Source organism: Podarcis gaigeae (genome assembly GCF_964106915.1).
Source record: "Podarcis gaigeae genome assembly, chromosome: 14".
In the NCBI taxonomy this organism is placed as follows: Eukaryota; Metazoa; Chordata; class Lepidosauria; order Squamata; family Lacertidae; genus Podarcis; species Podarcis gaigeae.
The window spans coordinates 36,420,041-36,436,156 of record NC_139690.1 but is presented as its reverse complement, the minus strand read 5'-3'; the positions used below and the strand labels follow the sequence as shown (position 1 = coordinate 36,436,156).

General features: G+C 47.0%; 1 protein-coding gene across 1 annotated transcript; it reads right to left on the bottom strand.

The window, feature by feature from the left end:
• Positions 1-351: 351 nt before the first annotated feature.
• On the bottom strand, positions 352-8,491 carry MCRIP2 (MAPK regulated corepressor interacting protein 2). Its single transcript, XM_083711160.1, has 5 exons — positions 8,046-8,491; positions 7,602-7,689; positions 2,823-2,950; positions 1,804-1,905; positions 352-804 (listed from the first exon to the last, which is right to left on the bottom strand). Exons 1-5 carry the CDS (start codon positions 8,098-8,100, stop codon positions 734-736), a joined length of 444 nt encoding a protein of 147 aa, XP_083567286.1. The 5' UTR covers positions 8,101-8,491; the 3' UTR covers positions 352-733.
• Positions 8,492-16,116: the final 7,625 nt, after the last annotated feature.

Genomic DNA, 16,116 nt, shown 5'->3' with positions numbered 1-16,116 from the left:
GAGTGAAAAGCAACAATACTGTCAGAAGAGATAGCTCAGTTGGTTAGAACATGGTCTGATAACGCCAAGGTTGCAGGTACAATCCCCTGTGTGGGACAGCTGCATATTCCTGCATTGCAGGGGGGTTGGACTACACGATTCTACATCCCTGCCTTGACCAAACGGCAGCGTAACACTTAGCAGCTGAGGCAAAAGCAAACCTGAATCCCCCTGCGCCACCAGCTCCCCCCTGCCCTTGATCTGCCAGCCAGCAGAACACCACCAGCAAAGGCTTTTGTAATCGTTTCCTTTTTTGCAGGAGTGGCGTCCTTGGCTCGCTCCCAGCCATAATTCCTCCCCACGCAATATGGCCTTGTTCCACTGGCACATTGGTGCTTTTATTGAGAATGCAGTCTTGGCTTTACAGGGCAGCGCTGGCTTTCCAGAGGGTGCCAGCTCCAAGTGGGAGTAGGACAGGGTTGCCAGACCCTCCCCTAAGCCTCCCCCCCCAAACCCACGTTGCCATGGCACTTCCAGACATTCAGTCTGTCTGAATCTTCCGGTGGAAAAAAATCCAGAGCTTCTAAGGAAGCAGTTCGCTGTCAGTCGCTCTTCTTCCTGCCCCCCAAAGTGGGCTCCAGGGTGGGGGACTGCCAAGGGGTTCCCCATTTTCTCTCTCTGCTTGGACGGGTGCATATTTTCCTTACGGTAAATTTAAAACTTTTTTGTTTTAAGCTTTCTGCATAACCCCTTGTTAAGATCCGTTCTCGATTTTTGCCAGGAACTGTTGGGCCCACCAGTCCTCAAGGTCTATGGGCACAAAATCTGAAAAAGAGAGAGAAGATTGGGTCCATTTAAGAGCACGCGCAGAACAAAAATCTGCTTGCAAAATCTGAAGGATTAGGCTAAGAAAATATCAAAACTACAGCTTCTCAAATAACTTAGTTTCTTTTGTTTACAAGAGACAAACTCAAAATGGCCACAGAAATTAAAACCAATATAAAGTAAAGTAAAAGTTCAGTCATACCTTGGTTGTTGAACACCCTGGAACTTTGATGTTTTGGCTCCCAAACGCTGCAAACCCAGAAGTGACAATTCTGGTTTGCGAACGTTCTTTCGGAACCCGAACAGGGCTTCCACAGCTTCTGATTGGCTGTAGGAACTTCCTGCAGCCAATCAGAAGCTGCGATTTTGTTTTCGAACGTTTTGAAATTCGAACGGACTTCCGGAACGGATTCCGTTTGACTTCCAAGGTATGACTGTATATACATTAAAATGCTGTAGAACACAACCTGCCCACAGAAAGAAGGAACTTATTTTGTATCTATCAACCCAATTACTATGCTAGAAACAGGAGATTGAGGGCCTCTCCAGCCTGGAGGGATTTTTATAATAGTGCAAAGACCAGGGTAAAGAGGTGCAATAATCCTGGTAACCATTTCCAGAGGGGTTGTTTGTTTAACAACCAATCCCTGTTCACAGGGAAGTCTGGGAACTGTGGTTCTGGAATTGGACCAGGGGGGTCTCCTTGCAATATGTCCTAGTGAACTGAGTAGGGATTCACTAGAATATAGATACAAATTTGGCATTTTACCACTAAACAATGGCTCTTCTAAGTATCATGGAATGGGGGACAGGGTGCGGGCAAGGGAAGAAAGCTGAGAATTATTTTCCAGCTTGGATTTTTTAATCTGAGCCGGGGAAGAATCTAGGGGCTTTAAAGGTTGCCTCTTGGTTCTGAGGATCTGGCTGACATCTCTTGTGTATCCCACGGCACTTGATTCCCTGCCACTCCTTGAAGGCAGGCCACACGCACTTACTTACCTTTCAATTCAGGGCCAGGTGTCTTTTCTGTGTATTGCACTGGACCAGATCTGCTGTCCCCTTGCTGGACGCCATCCAGCTGCTGCTGCACCTGTTGCCAGGCTGGAGGGTGGGAGAGAGGAGGGCACATAAGGAGAGAAGGACACTCCAAAGCAGCAAACCTCATGGAGGCCCCATTTTCTGGCTGACAAGAAATTGAGCTGCTGACGCCTTTGGCCGCTTTGCAGGCCAAAGACTACGTAGCTTTCTGTGGGGAACTAGATCCAGCCTATGGGCCAGATCCTTATCACCCTTTGCCTGTAGATCAAGTTTGACAGGTGGGTGGGGCTGCTCACCTGTCAATCACATGATGTCACAGTGATGTCAGACAGTGGTGGCTAATACCCATTAGGACTGGGAGGGCATTAGCCCAAAAGTAGATGGAGCTAATAACAGGCAGGCATAGCCAACTAATTCTAGATTTGTCCCCATCCTTCCCGCTGAGTTTTACAAAGGCATCACTGAATCTAAGGAGGAGGAGACTGACAGCCAGTGTCACCCTCTGGACCGGTTGGAAAGAAGGAAACAGGAGGTAGAGGCTGGCTGAAAGCAGGCTGGGAGCAGTGCAGACCTTCACTAACATCTGCCGGCTCGTTTTCTTATCCCAGGAGTCGTCCAGACTTCCGCTTGTCATGCCACTTTCCTCTGGGGAAACCTGCTCTCTACCACTGAATCAGATCAAACACCAATCTGGTTTCCCGCGGATTAATATTTGCTCCGATTCAGTGGTAAAGAGTGGGTTTTCCCAGGGAACGTTGTGGGGCAGACACATGCTTTCTAGGTACAGGAAAAGAAGTGTAGACGAACCCTTACAATCCATAGAGCAACAGACAGCCCACATTGATTGGTGAGACAGGTGTCGCTGAGGGCCCTGTGAAATTAATCCACTGCCTAGACAGAAGCATCTCCATCCAAGCTGTAAGGAAAACAAGCACAGTTTAAAAACCTTGTTCCTGGGCTCAACAGAGCAGCTCACCTACCTTCATACACAAACCGAACATTTTCTTCATGTGCCACGGTGTAGTTTTCCTCTGTGGCCAACGTAGGCGGGGTCATGAGTGGGGGTCTCTTGCCATTTACCCTGTTGAACACGAGCTTTGGAGCAGGGCTGCCAAAACAGAGGCAGAGAATGTTATTCGTCCACAGTCATCACGGTTGTTATTATTCAACCATTCAAAGCAAAGCATTTGCCAAAAGATGTACAGTGATGAAACCAGACACACCTCAAATACTACATTCATTCATTCATTCATTCATTTTATTATTATTAATTATTAGCCTTATGTCTCCAAATGACTGACACATTAAAAACATAAATCTAAGTACATAAATCTAAGTACATAATGCAATAAAATCAGAACAAACAACCCGCACAGGAATCTTGGCAGGCTGCTAATAACAAACCAACATCATCTCAGTCTATCAAAAGGCCTGGTGTTAAAAAGATGTCAGTGAAGGTGCCAGGTGGACCTCACTGGGGAGAGCATTCCACAGAAGGGGAAGCCACGACGAGAATGGCCCTTGCCGCTTGTCACCAGTCCCTGTGCTTCCCTTGGAGGGGGAACCTGCTTGTGGTGCTTCCCTGCTCTGCAGTATTTTCTTTCTCCCCAGCTAGGAGAGATTATGTCTATCTTTGTCCACTGCCCAAATAAGGCACAGAAGGATTTGACACCTCCTGTAAGGCTGTTGCTGAGAACAGCAGCCCTGCAACCTGCCCATGGTGAGGGAAGGCAACGCGCAATATGTTTATAACACTCCATCTCAGGTGCCCAATAAAAATGGTTTTATTGTTCAGTAAACTGCTGGGCTTACAAGGCAATACCTGGCCTGGCACCTACCGTAATACTTGCTCGAGGGCAATCAGAGCATCTTAGCTATGGGTGGAGGTGGGTAAGTTATAAATTCTTCAAAAAGATCAGCCGCAGAATAGATTTCTAAGGGAACCCTGGTGGTTGCCTCGGGCACTGGGCTCAAGGTGGTGCTGGATTGGGGTGGGGGTGGGGTTCCTGTCATGAGCTATTATACTCAACTATCCACTCAGCTGCTGAGGAAAAAATAGTGCAATCTGCTCATCCAGCATGAATAAATTAAAGATCTACAGATCGCTGCTTGCAAATTTTACAGGGATAAATTGTGTATGTAAAGCAGGGCATTGAAGATTTGAAACAAGGAACAAATAGGTGTGCCAAGGGCATGTAGTGTCTTGTATCCTGGACTAGGAGCTGGCAGACCAGGGTTCAAACCTCCCCTTGCTGGGAATAGTCTCTTGGCCTGACCTACCTTACAGAGTTGTTGTGAGAATGGAAGGGGAAGTGGGGAGAGCCATGTGGTGCCCATTGTATCCTGAAACTGAAGTTGATTTGATAAGGGAACCTTAACAATGTGATGGAATAAGGAATTTGCCAGGCTCCTCCACATAACCCATTTATTATGTTTTCATCCTGATCTGCTTCCACAAAGCTTATGCAGTGGTCAAACTACATCCAGTTTTTATTGACTGTCTATTCTCATTTGCTTTAGGGGCAGAGTTATATGGCAACGACCATTCAGCCCACTTTGCTTGTACAGTGGTTTAGGTCTTCCCATTAGTCATTTGTTCACACCACACTTTTCAATGCATTTCCCCATCACTTTCCTGACTGCAAAAAGCCTGTTTAGAAAAATAGGACTTTGCAGTGCTTTAATTGAGCAAACCTTAAACTTATGGCCTGCAACTGAATCCCTGCTGCAAAATCCTAATAGTCTGGAGGCCACCCAAGTTTTCCCCAGCTCATACAAAAAAACCCCAGAATGTCATACAAGGAAACTCGTTGATTTAATTTTTTTTAAGAAAGAGCTGTCTTTGTGTTCAAGAACATACTGTATCAAGGATGCAATGCTGAACATTTTCCAAATCCATTAGTTCTCTAGATCAGGAGACCGCAACCGTGACCTGGTTGTCCCCAGGCCAAATCCAGCAGTCCCCAAAAATGGAGCAACTGCCACGTTCCTTGCTTTTCCTTCCATGCCCAGTTCACTATCTCTCCCAAATGTTAGGTGCATGGGGAACAGGGAAGGCTGGTGCCCACTGGGGCTCCTAGGGCAAAAGGCAGGGAGCCCAACAGTAGGGGGAACAAGAGCCAATGAGAGGCGGAGATGAATCATTCTGGTTTGGTCCCCATTCTCCAGCTCCTCACTAAGTTCTACAAGGGCAACATTGAGACTAAAGAGGAAGAAACTGGCAGGCAGGACCTCCCCCTGAACTGGTTGTAAGTACGGAGGCAGGCAGGTGGGGGTGGCCAAAAGCAGACTGATCTTGATGGAGGCAGGGTCCCATTTGCCCTAATGGACCAGTCTTCACTGAGGGCAAATACAGATTTGGACTCATGCTCCATTTGCGATCAGTGGAACGAACGTGTGTCAGGAAAACTTCCACGGATAGGTGATCACACTATTGGGAAAGAGTAAGGATTATTCCCCCATCTCATCCTACTATTTCAACATACCGGTACGTTTAGGTATGGAGCAAGGATTCTAACCCCATGTTAGTGTATTTTGCATCATCAAAATAATTAATCTATTATTAACAAGCACACACTTGTGCAAGCCAAGTGGACCATGTCAGGTGAGCTGGGGGAAGCAACAGGGCTGCCAAGACACACCCCTTCATCCCCATTTCCTATGGTACAGGATTATGCCAGTCTCAAAGTTGCCAGTCTCTCTCCTCAGCTCACAGGCTATGCACTCTGAATAGCTATGGTTATCGGTGAAATGGATCTATCAGACCAGGCATGTTGGCCAAATGACACAGATCCCTTTACTTTAAAAAATAAACAAAAATAAGAGCCTATTTTGTTGTGAGTTGTTAATGTTGCTGCTACCTGCATTATGAAATGCAATCAACAAGGAGGATAACTGCAATGAAGAAAGGGCCCAAGCTCAGTGACAGAGCATCTGCTTGGCATGTGGGTTCAATCCTTGGTTGTGCGTTCAATCCTGGGCATTGCCTGGTAAGGCGGGGAGATATTCCCTGCCTGAAGTCCTGTATACACTATCAGTGTTCCTTGACAGAGTAATGCAAGCTCGATCTATCTATCCATTTTGCTGGCTACTATATATTTGGGGAACAGTTTGTCTGTTTGTTTTCTGTAGGTTGGGCTGCCTCTCAAGATATTGTCACCAAACTTGGCATGAGGGTTCCCAGTGTGGGGGTGATGTCTTTGCCAATATTTGGACACCAGGCGCCATTTAGAATCAAGATGGCAGACCAAAATGTGACTTTGACATGACTTCACCCAATTTTTGATGGATCGAAACTCACAAATTAACACTATCCATTTAAAAATCAAATTTCCAGGGGTTTCTAAGAAGATCCAAGACGTGTGTGTGTGTGTGTGTGTGTGTAGCAGGAAAGTTCCGGCTCTGAGGAGTTCCATCTGGGTTAAATTTCAACAGTAAAAGAGGACGCCACCCACCAGGCTAATAGAGGCAGAGTTCTCTAGTGGTTGGAGTGCCAGACCCCAACTTCAGAGCCTCACCCTCTATTCCTCAAATCCTTGCTCCTCATAAAGCTCAGAGGGTTGCTGTGACAATAACTTTCCAGTGAAGGGTGAGCATGGATATAGCCAAGGGGTGGGGGGCAGAGGGGGGCAGCTGCCCCCCATCAAGCAAGACAATAGAAATACAACTGACCAAATCACGTTGGTTCTGCCCCCCCCCCCAATCCTGGCTACACCCATGAGGGTGAGTAACAAATTTAATTATGATAGGGGAGGGGGGGATAAAAATACAAATTTGCCCCTTGGAGGAAGGGTGTGAGCTAAATGCAATAGCCAACAGGATAAATAGAAACAGAGAGTGAATATGAGCTAGCTTTAACATTAAGGGCTCACAAGATCGGTTCTACAAAACCTCGCGAGCGCACCACTTCCGCGGTTTCCTAGGACCTTTTGCCTCCGAGGGGTCAAGGATGAAAGAGGCAAGGATCTCCTCCGCTCCAGATTCCTGCGCCGGCACCAACTCCGAAGAGGGTCCCGCTGGGCTTGGCCCCGCCCCTTTGCAAGGGGGTGTGTCCGCTTCCTCGGCGCTTTCCAGGGGAAAGGTCGCCCGCTGCTGCACGGGCTCGCGATCGATCTAGAAACACGGGCGCGCCCCCTCCTTCCCCAGCTCCAATGACGTCGCCTCCAAACACCCCCGCCGTGGCGAAGGAGATCCCCTCGCAGCCCAACACGCGCACGCACGTGCCGTTGGCCTCCCTGCTGCACCCAGCGGGCCCTGCGCCCACTCCCACCCGCACCTGCCCACCCCCCCCGACTCGCCTCTTACTCGTTCCCTACGAAAGCAGCCCGCCCTTCACGTGGGAGCCATGGGGCAAGGACAACCCCGGTAACCTTTCCACAAGGTCACCTCCCTCCCCCGTCTCCCCCCCTCGCCCCAAACACCGGAGGGCTGCATGCCGCAGCGATGCCTCCCCCCCCCCACTCACGCCCCCTCCCCAAGCAAGTCGGCCCAGGCGGGATGGCAGCGATTACGCACACCCCTCCTCCTCCCCCGGGCGGCTGTCACTGGAAGGGCCCAGCAGCAGCAGGAGGAGGAGGCGCCGCATTAAGGAGATCGCCTCGCACGCGGCGCGCAAGGTCACCGCCGCTCCGGATCGTCCTCTCCGGCCGCCCGGGCAGGATTTCCACCACCGCTGCCCAGGCGGCCATTGGGACCCGGCTCCGCGGTCCCGTCCCTGGCTGCGCGTGGGTAGGGGGAACCCCAGGGCCGCCTTCGCTCACCTTGACAGAGGCCACTCGCTGAACTGCTGCTGCTGCCGCCGGCGGCATTTCAGGTCGGCCAGTTTGCTCTCCACCTGCTGCGTGGGACCTGCGCGGGGGAAATCGAGGCAGCGTCCTTAAGGGGTGGGGGCCAGAGCAGCGCGACCTCCGCCCAGAGGAGCCCCATCAGGCCTGGAGGGAGAGCTGAATGATCGGAGCTTAAAGGAAGGGATACGTCCCCCCAACACACACACACACACACACACGGATCAATTTTGCAAAGGAAGGAAGGAAGTTTCCCAGAGGCACGGGCTGCGGAGTATTCCGTAGGGTCCTGCTCCCTCCTCCCTCCCTCTCAAAGCACAACCGAGTTGGCAGCGGGGGGGGGGGGCGAGAGAGGAGGCACTTACGCACATGCAGATTCATCCCCACACATAAACGCACACCTCCTTGTCCCGTCCTTACCTGTCCTCCGTTGGGTGGCTAACTTGCTAGGTCCCTTAGTGATGGTGTACATCATCTGCGTCTCCAAGCAGCACCAGATGAATGAAATGTGGGTCAAGGCAGGGAAAGGGGGGGCCGATCTGCCGCACGCGCGCGCCCAACTGGAATAGTTTAGTTTTTAAAAATAAAAAAGTGTGTGTCCTGCACACACAACTTTACATGGCAAGGTGTTTTTTTTTAATAGCAATAATACGTAATCATAATTAGATGCCTCTGTGCGCTCTCCTTTCTGCCCCACGTTGCGCTGATGGTGGTTCCCCCGCAAACCTTCCCAAGTGTTGTTTTTGCTGCTGCTGCCGCCTGTTGCAATGGCAAAGTCTTCCCGGCTTGCCTTTGACTTTAACTTCTCGGCGGCGGCGGCAGCTGGACGCGGCGCGGTTCTCCTTTAACTAGGCGAGTGGGAGCGCGAGCGAAGGAGGCAACACGCCCTCCCGCCCATCGCGCCTCTTAAAGGCGCAGCGCGGCGCTTGGCTCAGCCTGGAGGTCTGCCGATGACGGTGCAAGAACTTTTCGAAGTCAGAGGTCCCTTTTCATGCGTTGCGCAATTGCACAGCAGGCTTTGAAACTGCGGGAGAAGGTGCGCCGCTAGGCTACTCTCTTGGCTCTCTTGGGCTTGATTCACACGAGCACGCGCGTGCAGCAGGTTTCTGGGATTCTCGGCACCCCAACAGCAATCCTGAGCTGGACCGCTTCATGGCAGCTGCCCAGGAATAATATCTGGGATGTTTTATTATGTAAATAATTCCCTGCAAGGAGAAAACTACCACATCAGGGCTGTAGTCCAGTACACCCACACATACTAGATATCTGCTTTTAAGGAGAGTAGCCTCCTGTGTGAACTGTTGCAGCAAAAAAACGCAAGGAGTCTTGTGGCACCTTACAAGACTTAACACATTTGTTATGACATATGCTTTCAGGTCTTACAGTCCACTTTAGCAGATTCAGGTAAGTGTTATCTTGAGTTGCAGGTATACACTGATGGGATAACTGGGATAACACGTCATACATCTGATGAAGTGGATTGTGGGCCACATAATAAAAGCGTTTGTCTTTAAAGTGTCACAGATGGCTATGTTTTTAATTTATCTTTAATGGAAAGGAGGATTTAAAAAATTCATTCTGTTCTTAAGTGTTGTGCTCTGTTTTACCCCCTTATTCTGCCCCATGCCTAGAGAAGAGCAGTTATTCTACTTGCTGATTCAGGGCCAAATGTGTGAACTGGCTCTACTAGCCAGGCTGGAGTAGAGGAACTGAATGCAGAGAAATCAAGGGATGTTTATTAATGTGCCAATCAGCAGACATTTCTTCCTATTTCCTGATCAATCTTTAATGTTCCTGTGTGCAGTGAAAACATCTTAAGAACTAGCCTGCTGGGACAAGCAATACGGTCCCATAGACCAGCTTGCTTTTTGTGTATTCTTAACACAAAATAATAATAAAAAATTCGCTCTGTTTCTGATGTTCAGGCTGTGAGTGCCATTCCTTATGTTTCCAAAATATGGAACCATACACAAACACAAAATGGGAGGCATCAGCTGGCCTGCAGTGGGGGGAGCAGTAACTCAGTGGTTTGCATGCAGAAGGTCCCGGTTCAATCCCTGGCTTCTCCAGGTAGGGCTGGGAATATCCTCAGCCTGAAACTCTGGAGAGCTGCTGCTTGTCAGTGCAGACAATACTGAGCTAAATAGATTAGCAGTATGACTCAGTAGCAGGCAGCTTCCCATGATTCACAGAAGCACAAAACACAACAGCCATGGGGAATGTAGAACAGGAGGGACTCAAAAACAGACAGGGAGGGCTGAAAATGTTTGGAGACCATGGAATGCTGCCTGATTGTGTTCAGGGGAGAATAAAAGAAACGGGAGAGGAGAGTGGAATGGAGTGGCTGGAATTCGGGACATGCAATATTTTGTTGCATCCTATTTGTGATAATGATGACAATAGCAGGAAAGCAACAGTATTTCACACTCTGTAATATGTACATGTGTGTACCTAAGTACGTATACAAACTCAGGGAGAGCTGTGAGGTTGCTTTTGTTGGGTAATCTCATTTATATTATGTCTAAGTTGAAACGAGCAATCTCTCAACTCCTCACCAACACAAACAAGCCCTTCTCTTTTCTGACCTTTCATATTTGTTGAAAATCCCTGTTCACAGCAATATGTCATGGAGAACTGTAGGATGCTCTTGAAGAACCATTCCCAAAATATAATTATAAATTAGTCTTTTCCAGCACTCTGTTTGAATGGCAATTCTGTATTCAAACTCTGTTTGAATGGCAACCCTAGTTGTGTTCACTTTATGTTCTTGTTCTCATTTTGAAAATATTTCTATCTGTATTCTGCAAATAAATAAAAAAGCAATTGATACTATAGTATACAATATTACACTGGAATGTTTAAATGTTTCTTTGAGTGTCCTTGAATCTTCCTGCCACACTATCCTCTCTTGCTACACCACCAGTTTACTGTTTGGGGAGTCTTTGGGCCAAAAAGCTGCATATAAATTTAACAAAATATAGCCAGCTTATCACTGAGCTCTACAGGAGAGAGCATTCTGCAGACATCATCTCATTAGGAGATACCTTGCCTATGATACAGGAACCAGCTTTTAGTGCAGCAGAACATATCTTTGGAATTCCCTCCCATTATATACCAGAAAAGCGCAGTCTCTGCTGTCTGGTGCCTGTTGAATACCTTCCTTTTCAGCAAACCTTTGAAGTGATTTTTTTTCTCTCACTCTGTAAATATGTGAAATAATTTTCATTGTTTTGATACATGACATTGCTTTATGGTTTTGCAGTTTTATTGTAAAACTGCTTCATGATGTTTTGTAGGAAGCAATACATAAATGAAAGGAAAAACACGATTAATCAAATTCAATGCTTCGTCAAAATATTATGATTTTCCCCCTCCTGCATTTTCTGCCAAAGGCGCTTCTGCTGAAGAGGATTCTACTCTCACCAAAGTTGGAAATAAAACCTATTAGACTTTTGTGCTGCTGTTTCCTGCAGTCTGAGATCCTTCAAGAAGGATGGCAGATGCTCACTGTCGGAGCAGCTGCTTCTGTGTGCAGAAGGTCCCAGGTTCAGGCCCCCGCATCTCCAGGGTATGGCTGGGAGAGAGAACCCTGCCTGAAAATCCCAGAAAACTGCTGCCAGTCAGTGTGGACAATACAGAGCTTGATGGACCAATAGTATGACTCGGCCAGTATCATGCATCTTCTTATATTCCTATGTATATTAAGAGAAGTGCTTCATGGGAAAGCCAGTGGGCTCTGCCTTGCCTTCACCTTTCTCCATGTGCTCCAAGGTGAGCCAAGTTCAGAGATGACCTTGGGAATTCCTGCTCTAGCTAGCCAAAGGTCGGCAATGTTGCAAGGGTGACTTTGTCTGTTTGTAGGTGAAAGGTGCCACCTTCCTCCCGCCGTTGCATTGCATGCCCTCTAGTCAATTGACTACTATTCAAATCCAGCCTACCTAACGAGCACTCGAGGCCAAACTACAGACGAAGTTAAATTAGATGGGTTCCTCTTTGCCCCTCACAAGCAGTTTTTAATTAACTAATTAATTAATAATATTTATTTAAAATGTAGATTGCGACAGCTGGGAAGGGCTGGTAATTCACAAGACCATATGTAGTGGGATTTTAAGCCTTTCTTCCCCTTCTGCAGCGCTGAGGAAACTCTTCTGAAACTGGTACAGTATTTTGCATTGAGAAGAAGTGCCCCCCCCCCCACTTTGGCCGAGATGCAGTGACTCCCCTGCACACCCACTCAAAAACAAGTAGCAGTTTTTTTTTTTTTTAAAGGGTGGTTTCCCCCTTGAAACTGCAAACGCTTCACCTCCCTTCCTGCTGCAATCCTAATAATAATATAACAAAAGCTGCATGTTAAGTTATGTCCACATTAGTGACTTAAGCAGAGCCGTCTTTCCCATAGGGCTTAGTGGTGCGTTGCGCCAGGGTGCTGGGCTCTCAGGGGCACCACAATGAGTGGGAGAGCTGCGCGGTTTTGCTGGTGGCCTCCCCTTTCCCTGTATGCTTGCCAGCTGCGCCCCGTCAACCATATGGCTGGCGGGCATGCAGCTTGCCTCCCAAGCCTCCACGGGAGGAGAGCAATCCCTGCAGAGGCTTAGGATGGAAGCTGCGCCCCCCCTCCATGGCTGGCAGTGTGCAGCTTTGGGCCCCCCCTTATCCATTGTAATTTCGGGGCGCTGGGCAGATATTTGCACTCCAGTGCTGCATCTGCTAAAGATGGCCCTGGACTTAAGACACAGCAAAGTCCTAGAGCCATAGAATTGTAGAGCTGGAAGGGACACCCCCCCCCCTAATGCAGCAATCTTTAGCCCGAGATGGGGCTCAAACCCACAACCCAGAGATTTAGAGTCTCACATTCTACTGACTGAGCTATCACATTGTCATCCCTTCTTACAGCTGTGTTTCAAGCCACATTTGCACAAAGTTTCATCTAATCAGAAAGCAGCTGAGGAGGTCTTCAACTGAGAAGGATGGCCTTTTTGGTTTCCCTGCTCCTACAGCTCCCCCCCCCCAAACAAAATCTATCCACAAAGCTGTCATCTTTGCGTACCTATTCAGCTAAATGTGCATTGTGCCAAGCAGCTGGCTCAAATGTTTATATTACCCTGCATCTGCTTTTCTAACCGGATTGGAGCTGGTTTGAGAAAAAGACAGCAGTATTTGTCAAGAATCTACAGGATCAATATGGATTGTGGCTAAGTTTGTGCGAATGTGGCTTCAAAATTTAGCCATGGGATCCTGTTGGATGTGGAGTAAATGGAAATGGGAACTTGCATTTTGATGCAAAGATGTCTACTCTGACCCTTGAGCATAGCTGTCAACTTACAGATTTGAAAATAAGGGACCAGCGGCCTTGAAAATAACGGACCAGCAGCCAAAATAAGGGACCTGCAGCCTCACCTGTTCCAGGCACTCCAGTCTTCCTGTCCTCCTGCAGTCTGGTCAAACTCATGCTGGTAGCTTCGAGAACACTGTTCAACCAACTTTGTAACCAGAGGTTCAACTGAATAGAATCTGAATCACATGCACCACAAGGCCTATGCAGCCTCAACTTAAGATGGCTCCCCAGCCTGGCTTTGCACTGCAAAGTTTGCAGCAGCACGTGCAACAAAATGGCGTCCAGCATTCAAAAAACCCCTCAGCTTGCATTAACTAGCCACACACAAGGCATGCAAGCTCCACAATCCAGTCATTCTTAGACTTCTTATTGGGTGAGCAACACAGCCAAGCAACACAGTTGGAGCCTCCCTCCTCCCTGGCTGGCAGGGAGGGAGGAAGAGGAGCTGCTTCCTTTGAAATTTAAGGGACATCATTTAAGGGACATTTAAGGGACATCCATCAATAAGGGACAGCAGCAGGACATGGCGCTGGAATAAGGGATTGTCCCTTCAAATAAGGGACACTTGACAGCTATGCCCTTGAGCAATTGGGGAAAAGGGAAATCCCAGTACATACCCTTCAACATTTCATAATGACAACAGGGGTGTGTGTGCTTGCAGTAGCACCCCAATTCTCATGAAACCCCAATTCTTACAGCATGGATTTTTGAGGGTCTGCTGGATTCACATCAGAGAGCAATGTTGGTGGTGCTTTGAAAATTATATACGGCAATTGCACCGGTAGCTGGAAATGTTCCAAGGTCCATGTCCTCCTGGAAGCTGAGCTTGTTTACATGAATGAAGTGGATTCAGAGCTGGATTTACCAATGTCTGGGCCATAGGTGAAAACAGTTTACAGATTATCCCAAGGTATGCGGAAGCTTTTGTAAGTTGTGGGCAGATCATCTTTCTTATGTATCGGGCCTCCTATTCATACGGATGCAAAATTAATCCAAGAGTTCCACCCTTCTGGGAGCAGGGGGACACAAACAAGTGTCCTACATTATAGGCAAGAATCTTCTAAGTTGCAGGGTTGTCCAGTTGAGAGATTATGGCTGTGCACACATTACTTTTCATTCTGGCTCCAGTGCTCTCCCACTGCTGGCGTTTGAAGCCGAGTGCATAGGACAGAGGTTCTCAAAGGATGTGGCAGGAGAGGACAGCAAGTGTGGCAGGAAGATTCAAGGACAGTCAAAGAAACATTTAAACATTTCAATGGACTATCCTATAGTTTCAAAATAAATCTTTTTGGATATACCTTCAGAAACATTATCTGCGCCTCTCTTCAAGAGCATTGGCTACTCTTCTATGATTCTCCACAGCATATTGTTGTGAGCGGGGATTTTCAATTCCAACAAATTTTAAAGATCGGAAAAGAGAAAGTCTTATTTGTGTTGATGAGGAGATGAGAGCTTGTTTGTCTCAAATCAGACCCAATATAAATGAGGTTACCTGGAAAAAGCAAGCTCACATCTCTTAGTTTGTAAGGTACATATGTAAGAGGCTTGTTTATAACTATATTTTGGGAATAATTCATTTCTTATGTAGCTGCATTGTTTTATACTTTCTGGATGCCCCATGATCAAATTATAAAATAGTTCTGTTCTGTGTTCTCAAGCACTGCTAGTTTTTTCTTTTCCTTTTCCAATGTATTTCTTACCGATAAAACATTTGGCGTGATGCAAGCAATTTTTTATTCCGAAACTGTGGCCCAGAAAAAGAAAGTTTGAAAACCACTGGCCTATGACGTTAGCCACAACAGCTAACAACATAATAGTTTTTAAAAGCTTAGGAGAGTTTGAATTGTTTAAAGTATGTATTATTTTAAGCTGTATTGTTTTGCTGCCCTGGGCTCCTTTGGGAGGAAGGAAGGGATACAGACATTTAATAATAATACTAAGACATTCCAGGATGGTCCTTTCAGCAAAATGGGTATAACAACAAGTCTGACATAACTTATACTTCCATCCACCGTCCTTCCCCCTGAAAAAATGGGGTTTAATAATGATGGACTTTATCTACATTGGCATTAACAAAGTAAGTTTTAAATGTTTGCAAACTCAGAAAAAAAGTTACATTTTGTCATTTGCCCTTTTTTTGGTATAAAATAAAAAAAACCACTGAAAAGTCAGGAGCATGTTATTTTTTCATGAAACTAATGAGAAAATTACAAGATACTTACCATTGCGTACCTATAGGTGGCTCCCTCTTACGGCTTGATAGGAACCCCCAGAGCAAGAATTTCCTAACCGCGCCGCTGGTGTAGTGGTATCATGCAAGATTCCCATTCTTGCGACCCGGGTTCGATTCCCGGGCGGCGCAGGATTTTTTTGTTTTTTTTGGTCTCGTTTTACTTCGCAAACACTATAAGTATATAATATTTGCATGCGCAAACTCGTGATAACAGTTTCCCGCTTCTCCTCCTTTGTGTCACGCGCCTGCTTTGCGTCTATATCCGCTCCATGATTTTAAAGCTGTAATTCTACGTGCATCTTTAGCTGGGAAGAACCCCCACTTAAACCCAGAAGAAGGGCATTACTTTCGAGTATACACGAACGGGAAAAAGCCATCTGTATTCAGGGCTCACCCCCCATTCATTACATCCAGAATAACCTGTTTTCCAATACAATTTAGTTCTGTAGAGTATTTGTAAAGGATAATACAAACCTATCTTATAGGGTAGTTGCATTATAATTTAGACAATGAATATGAAGTCTTTCAACACAATAAAACTTAATAATAATAATATAAATTGTTTTTATTATTAACAACAATGTCTCAGAGGAGTACACCAGTTCACCGGCTACTGCAGCAAAAAGGAATAAAGAGCCCTGCGGACTGGCACCTTGAAATATCCCTTTTCTTTTTTGCAGCCGAAATTTCAAAGGAATCTGTAAGGCATGAATTAGCTACAGCAGCCCAGGTACTTACTAGGGAGTAAATCTATGGTTTATTTGCTAAGTCCAAACACACATTCAAGAAGCCCGCGCTTCCTATCGTTTGAAAATCAAGATCCCCCCTCCCCCAGAAACCTGGTTTCCGGACTTTCCAAGCACCCACTTACAAAACCATCTATACCAGGAGGCGGGGCAGAAGTGGAACCAATAGCCACGCTC

Coding starts and splice junctions, on each gene's coding strand:
- MCRIP2 (XM_083711160.1), bottom strand. CDS start 8,100: ATGATGTACACCATCACTAAGGGACCTAGCAAGTTAGCCACCCAACGG. Junction 2,951..7,601: donor AGCGAGTGGCCTCTGTCAAG/GTGAGCGAAGGC, acceptor CTGTTTTGGCAG/CCCTGCTCCAAAGCTCGTGT. Junction 805..1,803: donor ACCTGGCCCTGAATTGAAAG/GTAAGTAAGTGC, acceptor TCTCTTTTTCAG/ATTTTGTGCCCATAGACCTT.